The following is a 27,967-nucleotide window of genomic DNA, read 5'->3' as shown; positions in this document are numbered from 1 at the left end:
TAATACACTGGTGATAATCCAAAAGTCTAATGGCCTACCAGATTGCTCAGAAAATTATCAGCCCAAATAAAACAGATTAGGCAGCCTGGAGCGTAGACTTCTACTGTAGCACAATTCAATTAATAAGCAAAAAATTAAGAGCTACTAACTAAAATTAATACCTTGATTCCTGCAGCCCCCATATCTATCCCTTAAAAACACGAAAAGGTCACTTCCAATTGATCCAAGTATTACCAGGCTCCAAGATGTCTTCTTTATCCTTTTAAAGGCAAGTGCTTGAGCTACATTTGGTTACCATTCTTTTCTCTATGCTCCTGAGTCATTGTGACTTATTCTTTGTTTTATTCTTAGTTTTCTGATGGTAGGTTGTGTAAGGCGGATTATACATTTTCAAGTGAATAACTTCAAATGTTTGGAAGGCCAGGCTCTCTGTTTGAAAGCCATGGATCCTCGGTAGCTCTGCTAAAACGTATCTTTAAGAAAAGCCGTATTTGGCACTCTGAATAGACCACTAGGGAACATGTACATATTTGCACAAACTTGACAGCTGGCATCAACTATTTGCCAACTATAGTTGGCAACAATTATTTTCAGTAGATTTGGAATTTGGAAAATGTGGGAAAGCATTGGAGAAGTAGAAAGCAAAAACTAAAAAAACGGGGAATGTGCAAGTACTACTCTCTCAGAGCCTACTGTGGATGTTCAAACTCTGCAGCTATAAGGGCTAGAAACTTTATTAAGAAATAACAAAGCAGACATTCTTGTCAAACCTGAATCTGAATAGACCCACTGATGGGCAAATACATATGAATAACAAGCTTGAGGTGAAGCACACATCTATTGTGACTTCAACAGTTTGAAATAAAATATTCTATATTATTTAAAGAGTTATATGCCAAATCTTTCATCAAACAATTACCTACAGAGCAGGTCATATATAAAAATGAAATTATTGCACATGCTTTTGCATCTTGGGGTCTGATGTTGGATTCTTTTTGGATGTCTACCATAAACCCACTCGGAAACGCACTTTAGAACTGAGCTTTCTGAGCTATGGCTTGAGTTGCTTTAACATGTCTGCCCTATTGTTTGCCTCCACAGCTATGAGCCAGAGAATTAGCCAAAGTGCTCCAGTGAAGCCTCCTCCACTAGCTCCCCAAAGTCCACCTGGTGGAGTTCTGGGAGGCGGCAACTCCAGCCAACAGCAGCAGATGAGGCTGCAGCAGCTGCAGATGGAAAAAGAGAGGTTGCGACTGAAACACCAAGAACTGCTTCGGCAGGTGAGGCCACAGGTTAGAAGCACCCTTCCACTATCATATAATCCGTTGTGTGTGCATGTGTGGCATTGTGCTCATCAACGTGTGGTTCCAGCAAGTGTCAGCAGATTGTTTTTTTATTGCGCGGAAGGCAAAGATTCAGACTTGTTGGTTGAAAATAATAATTTTTCCTTGGATAAATTTCTCAAGCAGACGACATACATAGATGCAAGCAAATGAAATTGGCACAGCTGTGAATATATCTCAGGGTCTGTGACCTCGTCAGAAAACCTCTGTGGGGTGTGTGGGTGTGGGTGTTTCCTGCAATCTGTCATGTAGGTGCTGTGTCTAGCATTGGCAGCTTTTTCATCACTTAAAAAACTGCCTCATGGACAATATCCTGCCAGGCTGCTTTGCAGAGTTATTAATGCTCTGCACGGACAAAACTATTCATATTGAATTTTCCAGTTTCACGATGGAAGTGCCTGTGAAATGGATCTGCCCTTGCTGTGTTTGGGTCTCCGATTACATCATAATTTGAGTATTTTTCTCACATGGACTGCGAAAACAAAGCCATTCTTCTCCATAAGGACATAGTCCACCATTTTGTTTCCAACAGCACCTAGAAGCAAGACATGAAGATATGGGCCTTGTTATCTATCCCCAGCATCTGGTATTCAGAGGTATAATGCCTCGGTATATGGAAGTTCCATTGAGTTCTTATGGCTTAGAGGTATTGATAAACCTGCCCTTTGAATTTGTTTAACCCCTTTAAAAAGCCATCTAAGCCAGTATCCTTTGCTTCATCTTGTGGTAGTGAGTTCTATAAGTTAATTATGCATTGCAACTTGAAAGAGCTCAGGTCCATTCAGGAAAACTCCTGATTATGAATTCTATCACTATATTCATTTGGGCATCTTGGACATATCCCTACAACACCTAATTAAGGGTAATAAATAATATTTTTTGCTTTCTTATAGGCAGTTGGGAAGATTATCACCATAACATTTTGCTAGCCGTTGGCAGCTGATAAGGGTTGTAATAGAGTGCATGTGAACGAGCTAATTAAACACACATCCCATTATGAATACCTTCCCTGATTGATGAAACAGAAAGTGATGGGGGTAGATGGGGTGGGGGTAGAATTAACCATGTAAGACAATGTCTATATTGTTGTGGGCAATTCTCAAAGCTTCCTTAAAAGCAAATAGTTTAATTGAGTGTCTTCACTTCAGTTTCAATTAGAAATGTAATAAAAATAGTATTTAAAACTTGAATATTTTTTTCCTAAGTGGTTCAAATGTAGCCTGATTTGCTGCTTTTGCTTTTTTTCTAATCCTGGAGGCATGACACCAAAAGGATAATGAAACTTACTTGCTGAAACTGTCGCTCTCAATCAGTGCTTCCTGTCCTAGATCTTTTCCTAATTATTGATCAGCTCCTTGTCTCAAATGTCTGGCATCACTTTTTGTGAAGGTTATGGGGCATTGTACACATCCTAACCTCTTTGAGAGAATCCTTTTAAACTTCTTTCCCCCTTCTGTTTGGGTGATGGGTCCTGCATCGTACAATGTTTTCACATTCTTGGAGATCGCTTCCTCAGGCTTTTACCTTCATCGCCTCTTGCTTTTTCTGCCCTTACTCTGGAGTCTAACTCTCTACCTTCTGTACTGAAGGAATATTTGTAGGGATAACTACTTGCTGTAAACTGGATCATTGTGGAATGTGTCTCACCTTCAAACAAAAACACACTTATGATTGTCTCTGGACAAGTTAAAAAAATAAGGACATTTTCAGCTGAAATGTCTGAGCTTCTCCTGTAACTGCTTTGCTATTAATCCTCGAACAAATCCATATGCCGCCATGCCAGCATGCTTTTAGATAAGGCTTCTAATTTTGGATTTCTTTTCTTCAGTAACTTCTTCTTGAGAAGTTGACTAACGTGAGGCCAGGCAATGTTCGCAACCTTGATGTCTCCTTTTTTGTTTCCTAAATGTTAAACAACATGTCTCCGTGTGCTCTGCAAGCACTCCTAAGCATCTTGTCCCATTATGCAGCAGCTTTTGTCCACCTCTTAACTCCCTTATCCTTTGTCATCTTTGGCTGTCGCAGGAACTTGCCTCTTCAGAATGCTAAGAGGGTGATGTATGTGTCAAGTCAGCCTACCCATCCCAACCATGAGCAGCAAAAAAGTAATGTTTACCCATCTTATTTCTTTTACTCTTAGGCATTGCGGAATATCAATCCCAGCACAGCAAATTCACCAAAACGTCAGGTAGGCTCCGAACAAATGTTTCATCAAAGTAAGAAACATTTTTAAAAAAACTTAGATCAGCTGCGCAAGGTGCTTGGGCTACATGAAGCTACTTTTGTATTTTATAACCCCAGCCTGCCAATAACCCCAGCATGCTTGAAAAGGAGCTCTGTGCAACTCAAAGGCTTGCTTCTGGCATTTTAAGGAATAGATCGTTAAATAAAAGGTGTCTTCGCTTGCTCTGCTTTTTCTCAAACGTAATGCAATGGTTTCCAGATAGAATGTCTTATTTGTCACTGATGGGCTGGCATAATGCTGAAGAGGAAGATCTATGGCTGTCAAGTTCTCTCTTGGGCACTTGTGACCTTACCACTCCTAAAATGTTCCAGTTGGCCCATAAAGACAAGATCTCTGTTCTAACTTCAAGAGCCTACGTTGCCTCAGCAGTTTTCCATGTGGCTGAAACTTGACATTCTCAATTAATCTTGAAACCCTTCCTTCTACAGCAGCATTAGAACCTCTTTATGGACATAGGCATAAAACTGGAAGGATCAAATCAGCTGTAACTGGACACTGATATTAACTGCTTTTTCTCATTTCAGATTTGCTATACAAATAAATGTGTGACATTTCGTTAAGCATCTGGTATTCCACATAAAGTTCCAGTGTGGCAGCCCTGTGCCTTAGCTGTTCAGTGAAAAGGGTATTAACCAGCTGTATAACATTGATTTGATACAGCCCAGAATCCTTTTCTTTGTCCGTAGTGGAGATGGTTCCTTTTATTGCAGAATTTGACCGCAGACTATTTTTATAGGGTACAGGGGAGGGGGGCTCATATTACAAGCTTCATTCTGTCCATCACGTTTGTACCCCTCCCTTTCAAGGTGCTCAAGATGGCATACATGGGGCTATCTCACTTTTTAAAAATTCTCGGAAACCATAGGTTAGGATGAGAGTTACCATCTTGCCCAGGGTTACTTAGTTTGCTTTGTAGTTGAGCTGGATTTAATCCCTGGTCCAAGTTCAATACTACAGCACACTGCTTTTGTATGTATCCTGTCATTCCTGCTCCATGGATCATGAGTTTTTCTAGCAGAATAGAGCAGTGTTGTTTTGATTATCCTAGAAATCTAGTAGGCTGCTTTGCTTTCATCAGTCTATGGGCCTTACTTTACAGCTCCACCTTCAAGCAATGATGTCTTTTTCCTTCTCTCTCTCTCTCTCTCTCTCTCTCTCTCTGCTGTGCACAAGTGGATGCAGAACTCAACCATTTGAATGGTAACATACAATTGACTGATTTGAGTATTATACTTCACTCATTCCATGCCAATTTAATAACCTAATTCTCTGAAGAAGAGAAACAGAATAATGGAAATCAGGCTTAATAACTTCTTCTGGTAGTTGAGAAGGATCTATCAAGATTTTTATTGTTCTGTGTTTGTTTATTTTTATTATGTATTTTTGAAGTTGTGACTACTAGAGCTTTTACAGGAATGTTGACTCTGAGCTGCCTTATATCAGAAACTCTTGGCATCAAAGTTCTTGTTCAAAGAGTACATACGTATTCTGAATTGACAGTCTTTTCTCCCCCTCCCCCTCCCCACATAACAGGAGAGGTTAAGGCCAAGATTAAGCCAAGTCCCTGTCTTTTCCTTTCACAGAAACACATCTTAATGCTGGAATCTCATAACAATTTTCTTCTTTTGCTAAGACAGTTGTCTTATCAGTCTAATATTCATGTTAGCTTTAGGTTGCTGTGTTCACGCTTTCCTTGGTACTGCTTTTATTTGTGACTCCAACTCACACTGGTGCTGATTCCAGTTGATTCTTCTAGTGTGATTCCTTCTGGTTCATCATTTGTATTTGAAAATATTAGTCCAAAATATTTTTAAAACCTGTGAGCCTTGGTATTGCCCTTTTCTTCCCACTTTGGGACCTAAAGGTCAACTTCATATCCTTCTGGAATTCACACACGTGTTGAAACAAATAGAAAGTGGGAAGGAACCTGGAGGCCACCTAGTGCAGCTTCATGTGTCACTATAAGATCCACTATACAGAAAACGCTTATGATGGTTTATTAGTTTGTTAATAAGCAAAGATTGGAAGTTAGCAACATGTGCAGAATTGAAATAGGTTTTCAATAAGAAAGTGAGAAGGAAAAATAACATCGCAAATTACTGGCCAATTCCACCTGCAAAAAATTGCTTCCTAGCTCTGCATGGTGACACATAAATCTTGATTGGAATGAAGATTCATCAACTGAGTTATTTCATGAGTAGAATATACCTTTCTATCAGATTCCACCCCCCTCCCAACAACCATCCATTTCACAAGTGTAGCCGTGTCTCTAATGCTGCAAGAGGTGAAACAGCATTGATCCCAATAGGCTGTAAAGTTTCATATTGGCCTGACCTAAAATACCTGTTCCTGTTTCGGCTTTTGAGCTGAAAGGTGACTGGGTTCACATGACACGACAACCGCCATGGGCAGCCAGCCAGCGATAGCGGGTTGTCCAAATATGCTGACTTTTCTGCAGGGTGGTTTATTTTTCTCGAACTTTCCAAGGTTTGTTCTTGGTTTGTTCATACCTTTGATAGGTTTTCATGTTGTCCAAACCTGGGAGAGCAATTTTATTGTGGGTTGTCGGGATTGACTACCAAGCTGCTTGGCAAGAGTGGCAAAAAAGCCCATGCCAGTCTTTGTGGTCTCCCCAGTGCCACCTCTAACCTCCTTCGCCAGGGCATGCACAAATGGGATCAGTTTTTTTGGAGGGGGGTATTATTCCCCCCTTCTTTTCTTTTGCAAGAACACACTTTCACCTGTGCAGCCTTGCTCAGGAAATTGTTGAATAGGAGGAAGACACTGACAAGTGTTAGTTCAGCACTTAAAAGTGGGAGTGCATTGCCAAGTAGGAGATATTGTACATATCTGTGGTGTAGTGTGGTGTGGTGTAGTGGCTAAAGTGTTGGACTGGGAGTCAGGAGATCTGGGTTTTAGTCCCCACTCAGGAATGGAAACCCACTGGGTGACTTTGGGCCAGTCACAGACTCTCAGCCTAGCCCACCTCACAAGGTTGTTGTTGTGAGGATAAAGTGGAGAGAAGGAGGATTATGTACGCCGCCTTGGGTTCCTTGCAGGAAAAAAGGCGGGATATAAATGCAATAATAAATAAATAAATAAATAAACTGGGAGATATTGTTCTCCCCCCCCCTTTTTGATACACCTATTCCGTTCATCTCCCCCCTCCCCATTTTTGGTACTTCTGAATTGTGCTACTGGGTCCCTCCTTTCTCTTACTATTACTTCTCTCCTGTTCCTTGGCAACTGCATACAAATTAGCCTATATGCAGACTTGCCTTATCCATTTCCTTGTTTGCTACCTGCTCCACTTCAGTGCTCCCTTTGACAGCTGAAACAAAAGTGCACTCTTGCAAAGGAGCAATAACAACAACAACAAAATGCAACCCCATTTGCATAATAAAAAGGGTTATCAAAATTTCAATCTATTCCAATTAATTTAAAAAATTGAATTCCGTCTTGTCTCTTATGTCACTTTATATGGAAAATAAAGTCACCTCCAGTGGGTCTGAAGATGATGCCGCAATTGCGTTCTAAAGGACGACCGATGTCACTTAACATACTCTTCTATTTTTCATGCTACCATGCAACTGTATTTTGTGCATGCCTGGAATATAGGAAATGGCTTTCAGCTGGCCGTTTTGAAATAAAGATAGGTATCTTTGACTTGTGTGGATTTTGATAAAGAATTATAAATAAATCTTCTCTTTTAAAGGTATTCGTTTCTTTCACAATATGCTAGTTTACTAGCAAAAGGATTTATTTGTTTGCTTGTACTTCTTATATATTGCTTAGTATAATAAAACCTCTAGGCAGTTTTGAACCTGGACAAGAGTTTAAAATTGCAATATACTTCCTGAAGTCCAAACTGTTCTTTCTAGGAAGGACCCTAACATAGCAATTTGCACAATGCATAGCTTGGCCCTCAGACTAAAGGATGCTCTGATCATGGCCTGCCCCTATAATGCTGTGATTGAAGTTTTAGAAATGGGAAAGTATTGCTTCTACACTTAGCACCTTACAAGGCCTTTTCCACTGCCATTTTTTTTTAAAAAAAACCTTCTTAACCTCAATTAGCTTTAGCATAGGTGTGGCTAGTTGAAATAGATACGGTAATTACATATTTGATGGAAATAACATGGGAACTCATATGGCAGACTTCTATGTTAAATGTTTTTGAACTTGTTTCTGACAACCTTACTGTGGAAATGCTTTTGATTTGCATAGATCTGCCTGTGCGCCCAGGCCAGCAGACTAAACTCTGTTTATTAAATCCTGGAACTGATGTGGGCACCAAAGTGCAGGCTTGTAGTCCATCTATGTTCACTCATTATGTGTATAATGTGTGCTGTTGTGAACAGTGGGGCTGTGTGTTCCCTCAGGGATTCATTGCAAGACTGTGCTCTTCTGTGTTGAAATTCCTGGCAAAATATGTATTAATGTTTTTAATACAAATGTTTGTGTGTGTGTGTGTGATTCTAAGCCTGGTTGTGGTGTTCCATCTTTTCCCCAATGTGGCTCAAAACTTTGCCAGACCTCAAAAGGCTCATGCTACCCAATCCTAGTTTCAGTGCAATTTTTAGACTGTTCCTGAACTGGTGAAGGGATGCTTGATGTAACTGAATACTAAGGAGTTACTTTTAAAAGGTTACAGGCTTCAGTGTCCTGTTTTAAAGCAACACTAGAAAAGTACATAAGAATGACAGAAAAAATGAGTCCAGCATCAAGGCAGTATCTTGACTGACACAAGCATGTACACATTGTGAAATTAAGAGTTGGTGCAGACCTTACTACAGCCTGCTTCATGTGAGTGGTGGTCAATCCATGTGATCAGTAGAACCATGAAGGACTTCATGGAAAACTATGACTCCTTCTTCTGCGAAAAGAAACCCCCTCCCTCAATTTTCCTAATTGTGTAAGAGCAGACCACTTTTGTGACCATCTATTTCCAGGATATTTTCTAATTACATCAGAGGAGCTGCTCTATTCCATGAGTCTCTTCCTCCCACGTTACTCCACACAGACTATTAACATGAGCATCTATTTGCATGGATAAGCCGGCTTTATAATGAGCTCGTTCGCTTGTGATACCAAACTATGATCCGGTGATACACGAGCAAGTTTTGTGCAGCCTCAGGCTCTCTCCCCTCACATGTGATGGTTCTTTGCCTCCTTATACTGGGTTGGGGCAACCCATAGTTTGCCATTTTGTTTGAATGCTCAAATTATGTGCTTGGTTGGGAGGAAAGGGTTTTGCCACAGTTGTAGGATGGAGGGAGACAAAGGAGCATTAGGCTCCTCACCGCATAAACTTGGGTTGGTTTGATGACCAAGTTTAATGGCTGCACCAGTTGTGTTTGACTACCAAGACCCAGCATGGTATAGTGGCTAGAGTGTTGGCCTGAGAGTCAGGAGATCCGGGTTCTAGTACCCACTCAGCCATGGAAGCCCAGTGGTTGACTTTGTATCAGTCACAGACTCTGAGCTCAGCCTACCTCACAGGGTTGTTGTGAGGATAAAATGGAGAGGAGGAGGATTGTGTACACTGCCTTAAGTTCCTTAAGGAGGAAAAAGGTGGAGTATAAATGTAATAAATAAATGAACTTTCACTGAAAAAGCAAGTTCAGGTTACTGTTGTATCATTCATGGCTACTGCTGGTTTTCTGGGCTTCTGAAATTGTGTAGTAGGGGGAGCAATAAATCTATATATGACGTGATGAAAGCAGGAATGTTTAGCTGTTGGTATCATTTTATTACTTTACTTGTGCTTAGATTGATGGGTATTTTGATTTATGTTTAATGCCTCCTTAGGTAAAACTGAAATACAGGGTAAAAATACTTTAAATAAATTCAGTAGAAGTCAGGAACACTTTACCCTCCTTGAAACCAGTGGGGGCTGATGAACCAAATGTGTGCTCCAGTTGAAATTAAATTTGAAGTGTGCTGAACTTCCCTTGGTCAACCCACACCACGACTGGCACTCTTCTGTTTTAGGAGACATAAAGTTGTGATGATGAAGACAATGACGGGTTTCTACAATTGTTTGAAGTGTTGTGAGATATTTCAGAACTCTGCATTTGTGCTTATCAGAAGTAATTATCTAATCACCCCTTTGGCAATTTTGTGAGAAGTTTTTAGTCTTCTCACTTTACAGAGGAAGCCAATACAGAGAGAAAGTCGAGTCTGACAAGATGCCAGAGATTTGGTCTATTGAGCAGAGTGGGTTTTTTTAAAGCACTGGTCACCCACCTGTACCTTATCTAACAAGAAGCTTGCTTAAAAGATTTAGGTGAACGAAGATTTAAATTTAGCTCTTATTGGTTCTGATCCACTTCTCTGACTATACTATACCATACCTTTTAAGTAGAAGCAAAACAATTTTGTCAACCCAGCTTCATCTATCTATCTATCTAGGCCGACCCCCTCTACTAGAAGCAAGCATATAAGTATTTTCTTTAAGTGGGTCCTTAATTCATTAACCCAGGCCTTCTTTCTTGAACATGTTTCCAGGAGCAACTGTCTCCTCTTCTCATAATTATTCGTCCTTGTTTCAGCTTCCAAATTCATTTTCTCTTAAATATTTTGCTAGTGTGCAAATGCATTGAAACCCTGAAACTCAAGTGGGAGATGGAGAATGCAACACCTGTTCGATCATTTTCAGGGTCTGTAGAACACCAAGCATAGAGTGGTGTCAGTGCTTAGAAGAGCAGCTAAAAATAATTAGGGCCAACGGTCTGATAGATTTATTTTGGCTTGACTCTAAATATTGTAAGTCTGTGGAAACTGTGAGTCTTCTACAGTTCTGCTTAAAGTAATTTGGAAGATTCTATTCATATTTGGTAACTGTATTTCTCTGTAAAGTCCCTTTATACTTACTTGTCATAATGAAGACTATTGGCTATTTTGTAATCAGTAGGAAGTAAATTAACAAGAATTGAAACATAGCCATGATGTTTTGTTTACAATGTCATTTCCAGAGAGGTGGCCATGTTGGTCTGTTGCAGCAGAAACAATAAAGCATTTTGGGGCATCTTAAAGAATAACAGATTTATTATGGCATAAGCTTTCATGGGCTACAGTCCCCTTCATCAGACGCTTGAAATGTTATCTCGGGTTACAGGTTGGAGGGGGGTTATAATAACTGAGGTCAGAGGGAAGTTAAATGCAGACTGTGCCAGAGACTCACAAATTAAGGATTTATATCAGGTATTCCTCCAAGTACAGTACCACCCAACAAAGTGAAAAACAGATAAACAAAACACGCAAGAACAATTTGCTAATCATAGAATCATGGAATAGTAGAGTTGGAAGGGGCCCATAAGGCCATCGAGCCCAACCCCCCTGCTCAATGCAGGAATCCACCTTAAAGCATCCCTGACAGAAGGTTGTCCAGCTGCCTCTTGAATGCTTCTAGTGTGGCAGGGCCCACAACCTCCTTGGGTAACTGGTTCCATTGTGTTACTGCTCTGACAGTCAGGAGGTTTTTCCTGATGTCCAGCAGGAATCTGGCTTTCTCTAACTTGAGCCCATTATTCCATGTCCTGCACTCTGGGAATGAAAAGCATAAGAGAAATGACTGAACACTACATGTTGTAACCTATAGCTCCAAGCTAAAACCGTTCAAATATATCATCAGAGAGCCTACAGCTTATCCTGGACAATGGCACCTCCTTCTCGCAGGCCTTGGGTGATAGGCCTGTATTTGCTTACAGACAGCTCCTCAACTTAAAACAGATACTCATTAGCAACAACAGGCCACATAACAAGGATATAAACACAGGGGGCGGACCCTGCAACAAACTCCAATGCCAGGTTTGTCCTTATGTCTACTCTGGCAATGCTATTACAGGGTCTAATAATAATGACACCCTCAACATCAGGGGCTCATTTCACCTGCTCATCTTCCAATGTAACATATGCCATCATCTGGCAGCAACACCCTACTGCATTCAACATAGGACAAACAGGCCAAATTCCACGTAAAAGAATAAATGAACAAAAATCTGTCATTAGAAAAGGCAATATTCAAAAACCAATGGGAGAGCATTTCAACTTCCCAGGATACTCCATCACTGACCCTAAAGTGACCATTACTTAGCAAAGAATCTTTAGAGAAAATTAGAATGAGAGACTGCTGAGCTACAATTAATCAAGGTGTTAAATACTATCTCCTGTGGCTTGAATTGGGATAAAGACTTTTTATCACAAGAAATGTACGGCCTGGTCATGTCGGTTCTTCTTTTTGTACATAGTATTCCAGTTGCAGCTGCACTACAGATTTATATCAAATACGATACTTTTCATTTTAACTTCAACCCTTTCCTAGTAATCCATCACGTGGATTGTCTTTAGCTGTTGCTGTGTTGTGAGCTGTTTCTATTGAACTATTCACCACGATGCCAAGTTCTTATATCTGGAGATACGTGTTTTCTGGAATATATGCCGATATACCCTTGGAGATAATTTTTTAGACTAATTTTTGTATCTTAGGGATTTTTCTTATGCAAAAATATTCTATTTGCTTGCACAATCATGTCAGTATTTTCAGCTGCATAAGGATACTTATGATGCCATCAAAACATAATAGGGTATATCATCCCAATATCCCCTGATGCTGGAAATGTCAGGGTTGTGCTGATTTTCCCCACCTGTGGTGAGAATATAAGAAGTGCCCTGATGTTGGATCAGACCAAGGGTCCATCTAGTCAGTACTCTGTTCACACAGTAGCCAACCAGCCATCGGCCTGGGACCAACAAGGCAGGACATCGTGCAACAGCACCCTCCCACCCATGTTCCCCAGCAACTGTCTCGGATACTGAAGGTATTACACAACCGTCAGGGTTAGCAGCCATTGATAGCCTTCGTCTCCAGGAATTTATCCAGCCCCCCTTTTAAAGCCATCTAAATTGGTGACCATCACTACATCCTGTGGTAGTGAGTTCCATAATTTAACTATTCGCTGTGTGAAGTACTTCTTCTTATTTGTCCTGGATCTCCCACCAATCAAGCTTCATGGGATGACCCCGGTTCTAGTATTTTGAGAGTGTATGTAAAAAGCATACGCAATATTGGAAAGTGATCGTGGGTTAATCCTGGTTCTTTGCTGTTCTTGCAAGTGATGTATCCATTGTATACCACAGGGCTAAGACTTACAGAGAACTTGGGATACTGACTTGACGTACCTTCTAAATTGAATTGGCTTTGAAAAATCTTTGATATAGTAGAAGTGGAAAAATGAAGTTATATGCAGACAACTTGAGGAATATGTAGCACAAGACTTAATAGTTACGTGGAATTCCATCTTGTAATTTGCTGGGGTACGTCTCGCAAATAGTTGTTACTAGAACTAGATTTTTTTTATTTAATATTTTTATACGTAGTAAACATCTTCCAAATTGGGATGGGGGAATACTGAAAAGAAGGATGTTTCGGACTGGGTTCCTCAACCACCTCACAAACAGCAAGCTGTACTCCTTAAGGCTTGCCTCTTCCATAGTAGCAGAGGACTTTCCCAAAGTTCTAATTTGGTACTTCGTGTGGCTGAGATGGAGCTTTTACCCAGATTGCTCTAGCATTTTCCCACTGCCAAATACTTGCTGATTTTATGGCTAATGGTTCCTGAAGCATGGGGATTTGATCTTATAAAATATTTTACTCTGAACTTTGCGCAAATTCACATTATTGTAATATCTATATCTATATCTATATATATATATATATATATATATATATATATATATATATATATACACACACACACACACAAGAAGTCAGAGCTGTAGTATGTAAGATAATGAAATTTCAAGTGTAGAGGGGGGCGTTGGTTGTAGATGTTGTTTTTACCATGTTAAGGATTGCACAATTTGGGACAAACAGTGAAGTTCTGTAAACCTTCAAACATTCTCTCTCTCTCTCTCTCTCTCACACACACACACAAATTGCTTTAAGAAAGCAATTGGATAGTTTTCAAAAACCTAACCTCATTTTTATAGTAGCTTCTCCAAGGGGCTGACGGATCATTTTGGCTCACTTTGCAATATCCAAAATTAGAATTTTGTACTAACAACGAGTGTTAAGTCTTACTTTCCCAAGGGCCATTAGAAAAGTTTGACATAGCTTTTTTAAAAAAGTAATTAAGAAATAGTCATAGTTCTAAGCCAGATTTTTTTCCAGACTTTGTCTTTTTATATATAGAACAGTACATATTTTTAAAACTTGGACTGAAAACTGGAGCTTTCTAATATGCTTTTGATTTATGAAGTAAAAGCTTAGGTTTCTAAGCATTTTCCCCCCCAAGACTTGGAAATACTAAATACAGAGAACCTTCCACACTTTAGGAATTTGATTATTAGTAAACTGTAATTACTAACAATCCTTTCATAAGCCTTTTATCCCTACTTTTTCCATCTTCATTTTTTAAAAAAGGATAAGCGTTAGTATCTGAAGTTGCTATTGTTACGTGTGTGTTTTCTGGAGAATTCCATTAACTTCATGGGAGCTTGATGAGGGTGGTGTACGCATTTGTAGATTAAAACGTGATGAATTCGTTTGGTAGATGCAATATAGATTAAGAGGGAAGATAAAATCTACAGGGGGAAAATGGAACATGGTATTTGGGAAAGGTTTGAAGGAGAGTAGACTCCCACAATCCTTGCTAAAGTTGCCAGGGCATGCCCATTTGTGACACTGCCTGACACAGTGCAAGGCAACCTCCTGTATACCTAATGGAGTATCCTTGACAGGTTTGGGTAGTTTGCTGGCACCTATGGAGTGCCTTTCATCAGTTGATCAGCAGGATGCATCCCATTTTGAGTTCTGAAAGCTGAAATGTCCCCATCATCTTCAGACCTCTGAACACTTTTGAACAGCTACGCACCTAACAATGAACACTAGTATTTCTTTTCCCCAACCAGGTCGCTTGATTTGTATTCTCTCCTATCCCCTGCTATAATGGCTGCCACTCCCAACTATTTATTTCACACTGCATCCTAACTAGAAGCTCATACCCATCTGTTCTTCCTTCATCTAGGGATTCTCCAGGTGTTCTTCAACTGGGAAGTGGTAGCTTTGACTTCCACTTCCATATTGCTTTAATGTAGCAATATAATGGTTACGTCAGGCTTGCCAAAAAGGATTAACTAGTCATTTATTTATTTAAAGTTATTTTAAAGCTGCTTTTTGCTTTTCGTTCTTTTGATGGCATTATGCCGGACTGGTAAAACTACTTGCTATCAACAAATCTTCACTTTAATCTGCTTTAATTTGACCATTCGTATCTCTAGCCTCCAGCAGTGGCCAATAGACAAGTGTGCTGCAAGTCAAGTCCAAGGTATGAGTGTGCAATTATAGTTTGCACTACTATATATGTGTATCCCTCTCTCACTATGCCTTGGGGCAACTTTTAGTTTAAGTCCAGGAGGCAGTGGCAATTCAGTATGGGCGTGCAGGCAGGCATGGCTGACTATAACATAGTAGCAAGGCCCCTTGGATCCTGTCCTAATGTATTTCAGCCTACTTCACATTGGCCAACTATGATTTAGTACTACTTACTAGTAAAATAAAGATTTTTATTTGCAAAATCCTATACAGTTCTTATGCAGTAATACTCACAACACTCCTTTTAAGATAAGTCAGTATTATCTCTCGTTTTCCAGTAAACAATTGAAGCTATGGCCTTACTGAGTGTATGAAAGAAGTGGATCTTAAATTTAGGTTTCTCATGCCCCTAACCTGGTGCTCTCTCAACTGTGTTCTTGCCTTGCATCTTTCCGAAGCCTCATTCATTCCAAAAGATCCTTCTAACAGGAAATACAAGCTTTTTTGCACAATTGATCTAGACAGAAATTTTGGCATTCTGCATTGTTTGGAGTAGTTTCATTTTCTAATAATGAATTTGTGTATCCACTAAGCTTTGTTAATTTCAGCTGCTAAATCATTGACTATTTCATGTCTCTAGAATTTATTGACTTCACAATCTCATCTCAGGATTACCCTTCCTTGCTTTCCCTTGGCCAATTGTATCAAATTTATTACAACGTGTGTGTGGTTGTTAGAGTTGTGCAAATGCAGCTTTAAGACTAGGTATCCACTTCTAGAAAGAAGAAGTACATGAAATGTATAAAAGGTAGTTATGGGACAATGTGATACAAAGGTGAAATGAACTAAGAACATAAGAGGAGCCATGCTGGATCAGACCAAAGACTTGTTTAGTCCAGCGTTCTGTTTCCAAAGTGGCTAATGAGATGCTTATCTCGTTATACCACAAGCAGGATATGTGTGCATTAGCCATCTTCCTAAGCACGTTTCCCAGTGGGTAGTGCTGCCTTTAATTCTAGATATAAATTGATAGTGCCACAAGTGTGAGACTCGACAGTCCTTTTATTTTTACATAGCATTTGTGTGCTATTTGCATAGCATAAACTTGTCTGTCCTTCAGTGCTGATTAGGAATGGTGAATCTTGCATGGATTTATGAATGCAGTCATTTCTTGGTTGGCAGGAATTGGCTCTTCGTAGTCAGCTTCCCAGTATGGAACAAGATGGCTCTCAGAATCCAGTATCGTCTCCTGGGATGTCTCAAGAACTCAGAACAATGACCACAAATAGTTCAGATCCTTTTCTTAACAGGTTAGTAGCTGTCGCTACTAGTGGTTTTGTTTCACCAAAGATGATGATTTTCAGATTCTGTTTAGTGCATGTAATCGTCTGTTTTGAACATCTGTCTGTTCCAAGAACCACAGCTGTAAATGAATCTTGCCTTAAATGGCAAGTCCAGGTTTCTTTCTTTTTTCTTTTCTTTTTTCAAGTTGAGGATTAAAAGCTGTCTCCTGTGGGAGGAAGTCAACTGTTCAGACTTGTAGGAAGGGTTTGTCTTCAAAGTCATAACATGTTTGCCCAGGCGCAAGTCGATTAATGTGCAGCCGTTTAGAATTACTGACTCGGAAAAGCTTTTTAAAAGCTAGCCATGAAGTTTACTGTGGGGCTCTATTTAAGGAGTTTCTGCAGCATTCCCGGTTCTATTTTTATCCTTTGTAGCATTGACACAGGAAGCAGTGATAAGATTTTACATATCATATTACAAGGCTTGTAGGCTAGCCTTTTCTAAAGTTCATTCCCATGGCTTGTGCAGTGTTGTTAACAATGCTGTGCATCTAATTTTGATTTTTAAGACATGTTTCTAGCCCTCATTGTTGTACACATGTAGACCCAAGCATCTAAAAAAATACTGTTGATAAATTTGTGTAGTTTTCAAATCTGATTTCTTTCTTTCTTTCTTTATTACATTTTTATACCACCCAATAGCCAAAGGTCTCTGGGTGGTTCACAAAAATTAAAACCATAATAAAACAACCAACAGGTTAAAAGCACAAATACAAAATACAGCATAAAAGTTAAGAACATTATTATTATTATTATTTATTTATTTATTTATATAGCACCATCAATGTACATGGTGCTGTACAGAGTAAAACAGTAAATAGCAAGACCCTGCCGCATAGGCTTACATTCTAATAAAATCATAATAAAACAATAAGGAGGGGAAGAGAATGCAAACAGGCACAGGGTAGGGTAAACAGGCACTGGGTAGGGTAAAACTAACAGTATAAAGTCAGAACAAAATATTAAGGGGCCTGCATCAGCTTTTCCAAATATACACCTTCAGTCATAAACATGCTAAGAGAAACACACAGATTGATTTCTACTGGAACTTGCTTGCAAGTAGATATGCTCCAGCTCGTGGTCTCTCAAATGTGGCCACCAAACCCTTTTCATTGACCTCTACAATTCATTATTGTATAAGTCAGTACCATAAAAGCAAGGATCAACTGTTTTTTGCAAGTGCAGCCATACAAAACCTCAACCACCGCTATGACCACTATAAATGGGCTTCGATTACACCTGCAGCTTTCCTGTATATTCTATGCCTGCATCTGTAGCCATAGCTAAAACGAGATTCCAGAATAGTGATTGTCAACAGCCTAATCCTAATGTCAACAGCCTAATCCTAATTGGTTTAATTGTCTATAGGAAGTTGGTGGCAGCAACTATGTTGAACAACTGCTATATTTTAGAATGGGACAACCAACCACGCCCCGAAATACATTTGTCTTACAATGGATATTGTCATTTGTAGGATTTTGTGTGCGCACTGAATTGGTTCCACCTACAAATGATTTCCACATCGTTTAGTTGTATGTATGTCTCACATATTTCAGAGTGAAGGTTTTACACACACACACTTAGAAGCTTACGTTTGCGGGTGGAAGACTGGCAATATAACTGATCAGTATTTTGAGGGAAAGATGTTTTAAAAGCAAACATGTACTCAAGATCAAGATGAAGTGTCCCACAGTAATCGCAAGACACATTTCCCATTTATTCTTCACTTAATGTTTTTTTCCCCCAAGAATGAGCTTAATTACCAAATTCTATATCGGCCTCTTACCGATAGCATTCCATGGTCCAGGTATATCTCTCAAAAACAGGAAAAGAAATTGCTTTTCCTCTTCCATCCATCTCCTGGAAAGCCTATTGTACTATATGGGATTGCATGCATTATTCCCCACAATTCTGATAGCTTTTTTGTGTTAGCTGTGGTCATGGATTTGTTGTATGGTTTAATAAATGCATCCAGAGAACCTTCGTTCACATTATTATTACTGAGGACAGAATTCAGCTTTTCTTGATGCAAACTAATGGTTTGGACAATGAGGACTGCAGTGTTCCTTTAAAAAAAAAAGCAATTTCAAATATGTATTTTCCTTACAGTGGAACTTATCATTCAAGAGATGAGAGCACAGACAGTGGCCTCAGCATGAGCAGTTACAGTGTCCCCAGAACTCCAGACGATTTCCTCAACAGTGTTGATGAAATGGATACAGGTTTGTTTCCTTTCCTTCCAGTTGAACTCTTAATGGATACTTCCCATAGCTTGGCCAACTAATAATGCAGAGGAGGGAAATGTGCACTTTTGGGTAACGTCAACATTACTTCACCCTCTTGCCCTTCCTCATTCCCGAGGGCAGAACACTGTCTAATCAGTTTAAGTGGCAGGAAAGTCAGTACTCCAGCGGGTGCCTTGCAAGACCCCTTCTAGCAATATGATTCTATAAAATCATCTCTGTTTAGCTGATTCTGAGGTTGTATGAGATTGGCTCTCCCCACCTCCCTGACGTGGATATTTTTTCCAGCTGCTTTAGTGAATTTTTGTGGCATTCCAACCTTCGAAAGATTGAATGATTGATTGATTGCCTGTTCTGAAAATTTAAGATATTTTGGGTTTCTAGTAATTCTACCAAACGTGCTATAGCTTCCTTTAGGTGCATTCTTAAATACTTTCCTGGCCCTTGTGTGTTCTAAGAATGTGTTCAGTGTATCATGGTCTGGTGCTGTTGTGTCCTAAATTCGCCATATTTCCTACTCACTGTGTCTACTGTACAAGTTCTCCTGCCCCTCCCATTGGCTTTATACATTGCAGGCCCCATAGATCTCTTCATATAAACCACCATCGTTAATAACCTTCAGACCACATTGCAGCTGTAATAATTGAGCAAAACAAGGTTATTTGATGTATTTAAAACATTTGTTTTAATCTGTCCCTTCAGCTGAAAAAGGCTTCCAGAGCAGTTTATAGCAGTCTCTGCTGCTAGGTTTACAATCTAAAATACACAGCACTTAAAAAGGGGGAGGGGTTGAGAGGAAGGGTGCAAAAAGAAAACTTGGGCACTACTAGTTTTTCATTACAAGACAACACTACCACCCCCGGAGCGTATGGGCCTGCTGCAACATGCCCCAGTAGAGCTCCAAAAATAGTCTTGCATCCCAGCCTTCTCTTCTTCAGTGGACAGATGGTTCTGATGGCCTCTATGAGGGCCCAAGCCCAGCTGGTGATAGCCGCCAATAATAATAATAATAATAATAATAATAATAATAATAATAATACATTTATTTATTACCAGCCTCTCCCTCTGGATCGAGGCAGGGAACAACACTAAATAAAATACATAAAATTAGTTAAAAGAACATATAAAACCAATACAATATTAAAATAACAATCACAGCATCTTAAAATTCTTCTGGGTAGGCCTGCCAGAAGACACTAGTCTTTATTAAGAATAATAGTAGTAGTAGTAGTAGTAGTAATAATAATTCTTACCCGCCTCTCCCTTTGGATCAAGGAAGGGAAAAGCATTAGTACAACAATATAATATAAATCAAATACATAAAATTAATTGAAAAAGCATATAAAACCAATACAATATCAAAATAACAATCAAGACATCTTAAAATGCTTGGTTTAAAATTTATCTGGCTAGGCTTGCCAGAAGAGAGTTAAGTTGACGAATCTCCTCCAGCAGGCCTACAGTCTACTGTCGCCTACAGTCTGCAGGCGACAGAAGAAAGGTTCCTCTGGGTGACAATTGTCAGCCTAAATTTGGCTGACTGAAGTAAGTTCTCCCCAGAGGACCTGAATGTGTGGGGCGGATTGTATGGGAGAAGGTGATCCTGCAAATAGAGATGGCGAAAACAGCAGTTTGCCTCGCTGTCTGCTGCAGTTAGTTCCAATAGCTTCTGTGCATGGTTTTGTGTCCTGATCACATGATTTACAAGTGATATTCCACTTTTAGGGTTTCCAATTAAAGAATGTGGAGTTTAGAGTAGCTAATAAATATGGCACCTATTAAATATGTTAAATGCTAATTGTGCATTTTTCTTTTAAATTTTTATATTTATTTAAAAAAAAGTTTACATCACCCCTCATAATATATTTCAGGACTGTTTACAGGGTTGTTCAGAGTGATAGAAAACTTTAATTGATGAATATAGTGACTGGTTCTATTGCTCAATATGGTGATTGGCTGCGCTACTTTCCAGAGCCTTACCATCTCTGTTGGGAAGGCCTCTCCTGCATACCTATGCTTCATGGGTAGCTATCCTGTAGCATGATGCCACAACCGGCACAGACAGTAGTGATTTGGGCTGTTCTTGGACCAGAAAAGGAAGGCTTAAGACCTAACTGTGTCATAGTCGCACCTGTAAACTTGCTTCTCAGCACACCGTAGATAATAATATACAGAAAGACAAGATTTAAAACTTTAAAACTATCATATAAAACTAGGATAAGTTATAGTCCAGGGAAAGCTTGTCTAAAAAGATAAGTTTTCAGGAGGCGTTGGAAGGATATTACATTTTCCGCCTCCCGAACCGCACAAGGGAGGGTTTTCCAGAGGGTGGGTGCTGCTACAGTGAAGGCCCACCATTGAGGTGCTTCATGATTAGAGGCAAGGAAAAATCACATTAAGGTATAGGCAACCTGGTGCCCTGCTGATGTTCTGGACTACAACTCCCATAAGCCCTGATGGTTGGTCATGATGGCTTGGGCTAATGGGAGTCATAATCAAGATAGCTAGAGGACCCTAGGTTGCCTGCATGCATGCCAGAGTGGTACTCTATCCCATATTTTCATCTTGGTTTATGACACACTCAAGAAAAAATGTTGGCCACTACCCATACCTCTGGCCACTGTGTGGTGGTTCTTACTGTTTTCCATATGTGTAGTGAGCAACAGAAGGATGCAGTGTTTAATGGAGAGAATGGGTCAGTCAAGAATGACTTTGGAAGCATGATGTATTCCACAGGTTGGCTACTACCAACTCCTCAATTTCTCCATGTCTTGTGCTGTTTGATGCTTTGCATGTATTTAACATTCCTGCTTTGTGTTCATATTGCATCTAGGTGACAGTATCAACCAAAGCAATATCCCCTCCCATCAGAACCGTTTTCCAGACTACCTTGAAGCCATTCCAGGGACTAACGTGGACCTTGGAACGCTGGAAGGAGATGCCATGAATATAGAAGGAGAGGAACTGATGCCAAGCCTACAAGAAGCTTTGAGTTCCGATATCCTTAATGACATGGAGTCCGTATTGGCAGCCACCAAGCTAGATAAAGAAAGCTTTCTTACCTGGTTATAGGGGCCTCAGGGAGATGGAGTTTGAAATCTTTGAAGGATCTAAGGAGATAAGACACGTTCCTGATGTTGAGAACACGCCTGTATGGCAAAACCTTCTTGGCTTATGATCAGAGAGGAAAACAAGCAAATGAACAAAATACTCCAGATTCTTTTCATCCATATTTTGTTCTTCCTTGTCCAATCGCTGCTGTTATACTGCTGACCTCTTTCACAGTTGACTCTGAAGAATTAGATGATTTGTTTTATCTTTTTTTACCTTTTTTTTTTTGCTGTTGCAACTACTGTTCAACATGGTGGTAATGGAGAGGGAGGTTGGGGAAATGGCAAGAGAGAGAGCCCAGTCCGGTTTTTGGGTTATGACTGCCATTCCTTTTTGTGCTGTTACCTGTTTGCATATCTAATAATATGGATTTTGATGAGTTTAACTCTGCACGACCCCTCTTGTTGCTGACTCTGCTTGTTGTTTGCTCTGTTGTCCGTGGCAAGTGGCAAAAAAAAAAGACTTACTGGTCCAGCAAGCCAAAAATGATGTATTTGATGCAAAAGAATTCAGTACTGGTTTGGAGATAAGGATAAGAAGGAGGCTGGAAGCCTTTTATTGTTGGACTCAATCCATCAGACACTACGGCTGCTTGATCAACATTGAAATGAATAAAAAACCCTTGGCAGTGATGTCTGTAGGATTATGCCCATTGTTAGCTACTGGCTAATTCTTTCAATTATCTTGTTCACACTTTATGGCACCATAAACTACACATTCTACATAAAACACATTATGAATCTTGATAATTGCCTCTTATTCTAACTCACTTTTTTTTTCCTTTTCAAATTCTAGATTTTTTTTAGCTATAGCAGTAGGTTAAGAAGTTAACTGTTTTTGGTTTTGTGGTTTTTTTCTTTTCTTTATATTTTTAAATTGTGAAATCTAAATTTCCTGACTTCACCTAGTCTTATTTAAGTCTGAAATGGTTGACTTTTTTTATACCTAACTAGTGTAGCCAGTGAATAGCTATAGTTCTATATTTTGCTTGTAACTTTTTAAAAGATAGCTTTGAATGTATTCATTAGACTAAAGGACCGGTGGGTTATCTTTCACAACTGTGCCAGAATTTAAAGCAAAGATTGTTTTAGGGCAAACTTTACAATTTGTAACTCATACTGAACACTAATCCTGAATACCCTTATTTGAAAACTAGCTATTTCAGAAAAACTGCATCCATCTAAAGTGTTTTTAGGATTGCCGCTTAAAGGTGGCCAACCGTATGGCTTTTATGATGAGTTTTAAACACAGCAAACAATACACTGTGAGTCTTCACCAAGGGACAGCTCTTGTCATTATTGGGAGAGCTTTTTAATTCTGATGAAATTAATGGCTTGAGATTCTGAAGTCCCTGATGGATGAAAATGGATGCTTTCCTATATTTAGTTTTGTGATACTATCTGCACTGTCATCGGAGTTTACAATACTAGCAACGCAAACACTAAACATAAGATACATTAAAAACATGCTGACGAATAAGCCCATGGTGCATATAGAAGACTGTAAAGATATGTGTTAGATGGTGACACGAGCAAGTAGGTAGTATATTTTAGTGGTAGAGATTAGCACTGCAGTCAAGGCGTGAGTACATCTTGATACCATTACTTTTAACAGGATTGTCCTTGAAGTTGTCTGTAGGAATTACGTTGTTTTCCAAAGAGTATTTTTAAGTGAACAAAATGAGCATGAATCAATGTTACAGTATAAGCTATGAAGTATTTTTTTTAATTAAACGCATTGGCACCAGCAAGTACATTAAGAGTCTGTCAACACTCCCATTAATTTGTTGTTCTTATTTTCAAGGGTTTGTAATGTGGCCATCAAACAACTTCTCAGGCTGAAATGTGTGCTCACTTTCAGCTTAGGAAATATTAAAACATGGCTGAAGTTATTTGGCCATTTCTAGTTGATGTGTGTGTTGGGGGGGGGGGATGAAATTAACAGATGAGACCAAGAGGTTTGCCTATTCCAATAATCCACAGCTTAATGCAGGGATGGTTGCGGGCTCTCCCACACTAGAGGCATTGAAGAGGTAGCTGGACAACCATCTGTCAGGGATGCTTTAGGGTGGATTCCTGCATTGAACAGGGGGTTGGACTCGATGACCTTGTAGGCCCCTTCCAACTCTGCTATTCTATGATTCTATGATGGGCAACTTGTGGCCAACCAAACGTTTTGGGCCCCAACTCTTATCGGATCACAGTCCCATTAAGGAAATCCGATATTCCTTGTCTCCCCACACTTTTCCAAAAATACTTTAAAAAGCAAACTGACACCAAGTATGAGTTGACATGATTTAGTCAAATAAATCACCCCAGTGTCATCTGCCAGTATATACACTTACGAAATAATTAACTATAAATGAAGTAAAGTGAGAGGTTCAGAGTTCCTCCATCTTGGTTTGCCCATTTCTGTCTGATACTGGAGGACCATTTGAACCTATTTGAACATCAAGTAGGAACTACTGAATTCTTACCCTGCATATTGCATAGAGGTGCACAGAAATAGTTTCTGTTTGCTTTTCCTGGTCTCAGCTTTAAAGTTGGAAACTTCTTTTTTTAAAAAATATATAAATCTTTTGCCTTGTACATACACTACACAGCTTATACTGTATTCGAGTAGCACTGCTGGAGAGGTACCAACATAAAACTGGGAATTCTTGAATTTCTCTTAACACTAGGTCATTTATGCAGTACTTAACTCTAGTTACTTTTTAAGCCTCTTCATTTGATGGGAAATGTGCCTTAGAGATGACTTGTACTGTTGACAGAAGAAGAACAAACAAACCAGACTGATTGGAAGTTTTTATTCAAATCTATCACTTGACAAAGTGGCTTAACTTTTTTTTGTATTGAAATGCAAAAAAGCAAAGTGTTATGGGTAGTATTTTGTATTGATTGGTGTATATATTTAAACAGATTACTGTCCTAACTTTTTAGTTTCTAGGTATTTTTTTTTAAAGTGCAGCGTGTTCAGAAGCTTATGAATTCTTGTCTATGTCTGGCAGCATAACTGCTTTGGAATATGTGCTGTTTCTGTCAATCATATGGATCACAAATTGTACCAATCAGTGTTGGAACTCAAGCAATGCAAGAGATGGAGAGACAATTTTGGAGTGATTAATGGTAACCTAGCTTTTGCACATCTGGAGAATCCATATTAAAATGACTTTGCTAGCAATCATGAGATTTTTTTTATATCACAGGCAGGTGTGTACGTCTGTCAAAAATGACACTTTTTCCCATTAGGTGAAAAACCTCCGTATTTTAAAATGTTTTCTATTAGAGAACTCTGAAACACAACTTTTTCAAATATATATATATAGTTATGAATGTTATATTTTCTTTAGATGTAAGAGCATGCCTCTGTTAGGTACCATAGTAAAATTCTGTTACATTATTTTCTTTTATGTAATACGTTTTTTCATTGCTTTTATTGTTTTACATGATACAAATATATACTTTGCGCTTACAATGTCTTGTTTGGTTTTTATGGGAGGACATGAGGAATTTCTCACCTAAACGCTGACAGAGAATGCTGAATACTGGGAATCTGAAAATTACGAATAGAGTTTAGTTCTTGTCGTTATCAAAATACAATAGAATATTTGCAGGCAGTCACCATTCTCAAGAACCCCTGTCCCTCGTGTTCATGGATGTACTTTTGTGTGTTCAGCCTACCCCATTTGCTTTGGACTGAGGGTAGGGGAAGCACCCAATACAAGACATAGCTCTAACTCCGGTATATGCCAGTGTGCTCTTGAGAATTTGAAGGAGTCAGTTTTGCAACCGATAAACGTTGTAGGTCTGTTATTTGAGCTGTGAGGAGATGTGGGTAGATATGCACCATAGTCCAATTGATTTAGATTTTTGAGAAACTACCCTAACACACCACATGTTTGCCATATATTCATTAATTTTACAGTATTGTGTTGTGTATATCTTGCACTGGCTCAAAGTATATGCAAGTTACTAACAAAGTTGTTAAGACCATTTATTAGCTTTATGATTTTTGAACAATGCTTAGTGAATCTTTTAAGAATGCAATCCTATGGATGTTTAGACAGAGAAGCATCCTACAACTCTCAGCATGCTCCAGCTAGTCATGCTGTTTTGGGGGATGCTGGGAGTTGTAGGACATTTTCTGTCTAAACATGCATAGCATTGCACCCTAGGTTACATTTCCTAGCTTTGCTTGAGGTGCAAGCTGTACATATTTCCCATTTATTTACCAGTTCTCACAATTGGTAGATCGCTGGTAGGCCAATTTTCAACTCGATTGTGAGTTGGTTAAATCCAACTCATAATTTATCCCTTCTCTCAGCAGTGTGGGACCTGGGAATCATTTGTCTACGTTGTCAGTGTAGCATGCATTAACAATTTCTATCACATTACGATCAGTGGAGGATGCTCTTAACAACAAATCATTGTCATCTCCACTAGGGCTTACCTTGTGATCCCTCCATCTAGTCATGGGACAAGGAGCTTCTCATGATCTGGTGGCTCCCAGAGGTCTCCTCCAGAATCGATGAAGCTGCCCGGAAAGCCTGGATCCAGCAAAACAAGTTGTAGAGCAGAGATCAGGAGGAGATGGAAGGGTTAACTGAGAAGGATCCAGCTCCAGAAACATAACTGACGCCATTTAGCAGGGCCAGAGAAAGAAGCAAGGCAGCACAGAGAAATGAAAAGGAGGCAAGCCATTTGAGAAGGAGAAAGATTGGTGAGAGTGTGGAAAGTCAAGCTAACAAAGAGGAAGTATCCATTCCAAAGATGACAACAACAAGAGTACACAAAGGGGGGACCCAAACTTCCCAGACTAGGAAAGAAGTGACATGCTTGGGCTGGAAAGTGGAGGAGAGATCTAAAGATCTAAAAGGAAGGGATGGATAAAGAAGTTGTTAGACAAAAGATAACTTGGAAGGCTGAGAAGACTGACCCCAAGACCTCTAGAGACATCAGCTGCCTCTCAGTCTTGGGACAGATCTCAGGGGCCAGAAGGTTTCTTCCCCAGCTTTGCTCCAGGGCAGGTCAACTCCTGCCAAATGAGCAAGAATGATGGAGTTTGTGACAAATGTGGCTTCTGTCCTGCACTTTGTATTGGGTGTGGGGAGGAAAACAGTGGACGTATTCCCACTTTTTCTGAAAGTGTGACTTCCTAAATGGCCAGCATTTATCAGCACAGTGGAGACGGAGGTGACCAAATACCTCTTGGGTACTTAGGTTTTCATGTGCAGGTAACTGAGGTCAGGATGGAAAGAAAATTTGACTTTCTAATACTTCCAGTGATGTTGGATAACTACCACTTGCCTACCATGATGTAGTGCAAATTCTTGGAAAATAACTGAGTTTTCCATAACCTTTAACCTTGCCTTTCTGTGAAACAGTGACATATGAATTTAGGTTGTGTGGCATAGCTGTTTTCTGTTCTGAATTCTAAGTACCCTGGCAGTTCTCAAGCCTATATATGGATTTTCTGGCTCCTTCGGTTTGGCCCAGTACAAGTAATTCCAGAACTATAAATTGTCTTCATAAACAAGGAGATCAAGATCTTGCTTTTGTGTAATGCCTTTGCTTCAGTGGTTCAAAACTAACAACTTGATCCTTTGAGCCAGCTAGCACAAAGCTAGCACAACCCAAGATTGTGGGGGAACAGGACCAAACAACTAAACTGGCAATTTCTGGTGTGTGTGGAGTTGATGGGGGAAAACAGCACAACCTGGAGCGTGTTCAAAGGAGGGCAACCAAGATGATCAGGGCTCTGGAAACAAAGCCCTATGAAGAGAGACTGAAAGAACTGGGCATGTTTAGCCTGGAGAAGAGAAGATTGAGGGGAGACATGATAGCACTCTTCAAGTACTTGAAAGGTTGTCACACAGAGGAGGGCCAGGATCTCTTCTCGATCCTCCCAGAGTGCAGGACACGGAATAACAGGTTCAAGTTAAAGGAAGCCAGATTCCGGCTGGACATCAGGAAAAACTTCCTGACTGTTAGAGCAGTACGACAATGGAATCAGCTACCTAGGGAGGTTGTGGGCCCTCCCACACTGGAGGCCTTCAAGAGGCAGCTGGACAAGCATCTGTCGGGGATGCTTTAGGCCTTGTATGCCCCTTCCAACTCTGCTATTCTATGATTCTATGATTCTGTTTGCCTATAGCAGGTTCTTGCTGCCCCATCCTTACTGGTGGGGCAGCAAGAGCTGCAGTTTTCTACCAAACATCTGAAACATAACAGCCTCAATCCCCTCAGAAGGGGTAATTACTCCTGAAAGTTTCATCCAATTCTGCTATCAACAGTTCCCTTTTTAAAATTATTATTATTATTATTAATAATAATAATAATAATAATAATAATAATAATGCACATAGC

The 27,967-nt window shown here is 39.7% G+C and overlaps 1 protein-coding gene across 4 annotated transcripts in view; it reads left to right on the top strand.

Annotated features, from left to right (window-relative positions):
• Positions 1-27,967, top strand: part of YAP1 (Yes1 associated transcriptional regulator) — a 451,661-nt gene that overhangs the window by 68,292 nt on the left and 355,402 nt on the right. Inside the window, exons 5-9 of one of the 4 annotated variants that reach the window (XR_010025488.1) lie at positions 1,102-1,292; positions 3,484-3,531; positions 16,088-16,215; positions 18,358-18,470; positions 21,325-22,787. Coding sequence is in view for 2 of the 4 variants with exons in the window: in XM_063127125.1 (XP_062983195.1) it covers positions 1,102-1,292; positions 3,484-3,531; positions 16,088-16,215; positions 18,358-18,470; positions 21,325-21,563 (719 nt within the window). In the remaining 2 variants the exon portion in view is untranslated. Of the gene's footprint in view, positions 1-1,101; positions 1,293-3,483; positions 3,532-16,087; positions 16,216-18,357; positions 18,471-21,324; positions 24,155-27,967 lie in introns of those variants that run through there. The other 3 variants (XR_010025487.1, XM_063127126.1, XM_063127125.1) reach the window with 3 other exon arrangements.

Source organism: Elgaria multicarinata, chromosome 5, assembly GCF_023053635.1.
Source record: "Elgaria multicarinata webbii isolate HBS135686 ecotype San Diego chromosome 5, rElgMul1.1.pri, whole genome shotgun sequence".
NCBI lineage: Eukaryota > Metazoa > Chordata > Lepidosauria > Squamata > Anguidae > Elgaria > Elgaria multicarinata.
The sequence above is the reverse complement of the archived record's forward strand: the minus strand, read 5'-3'. Positions and strand labels throughout refer to the sequence as shown.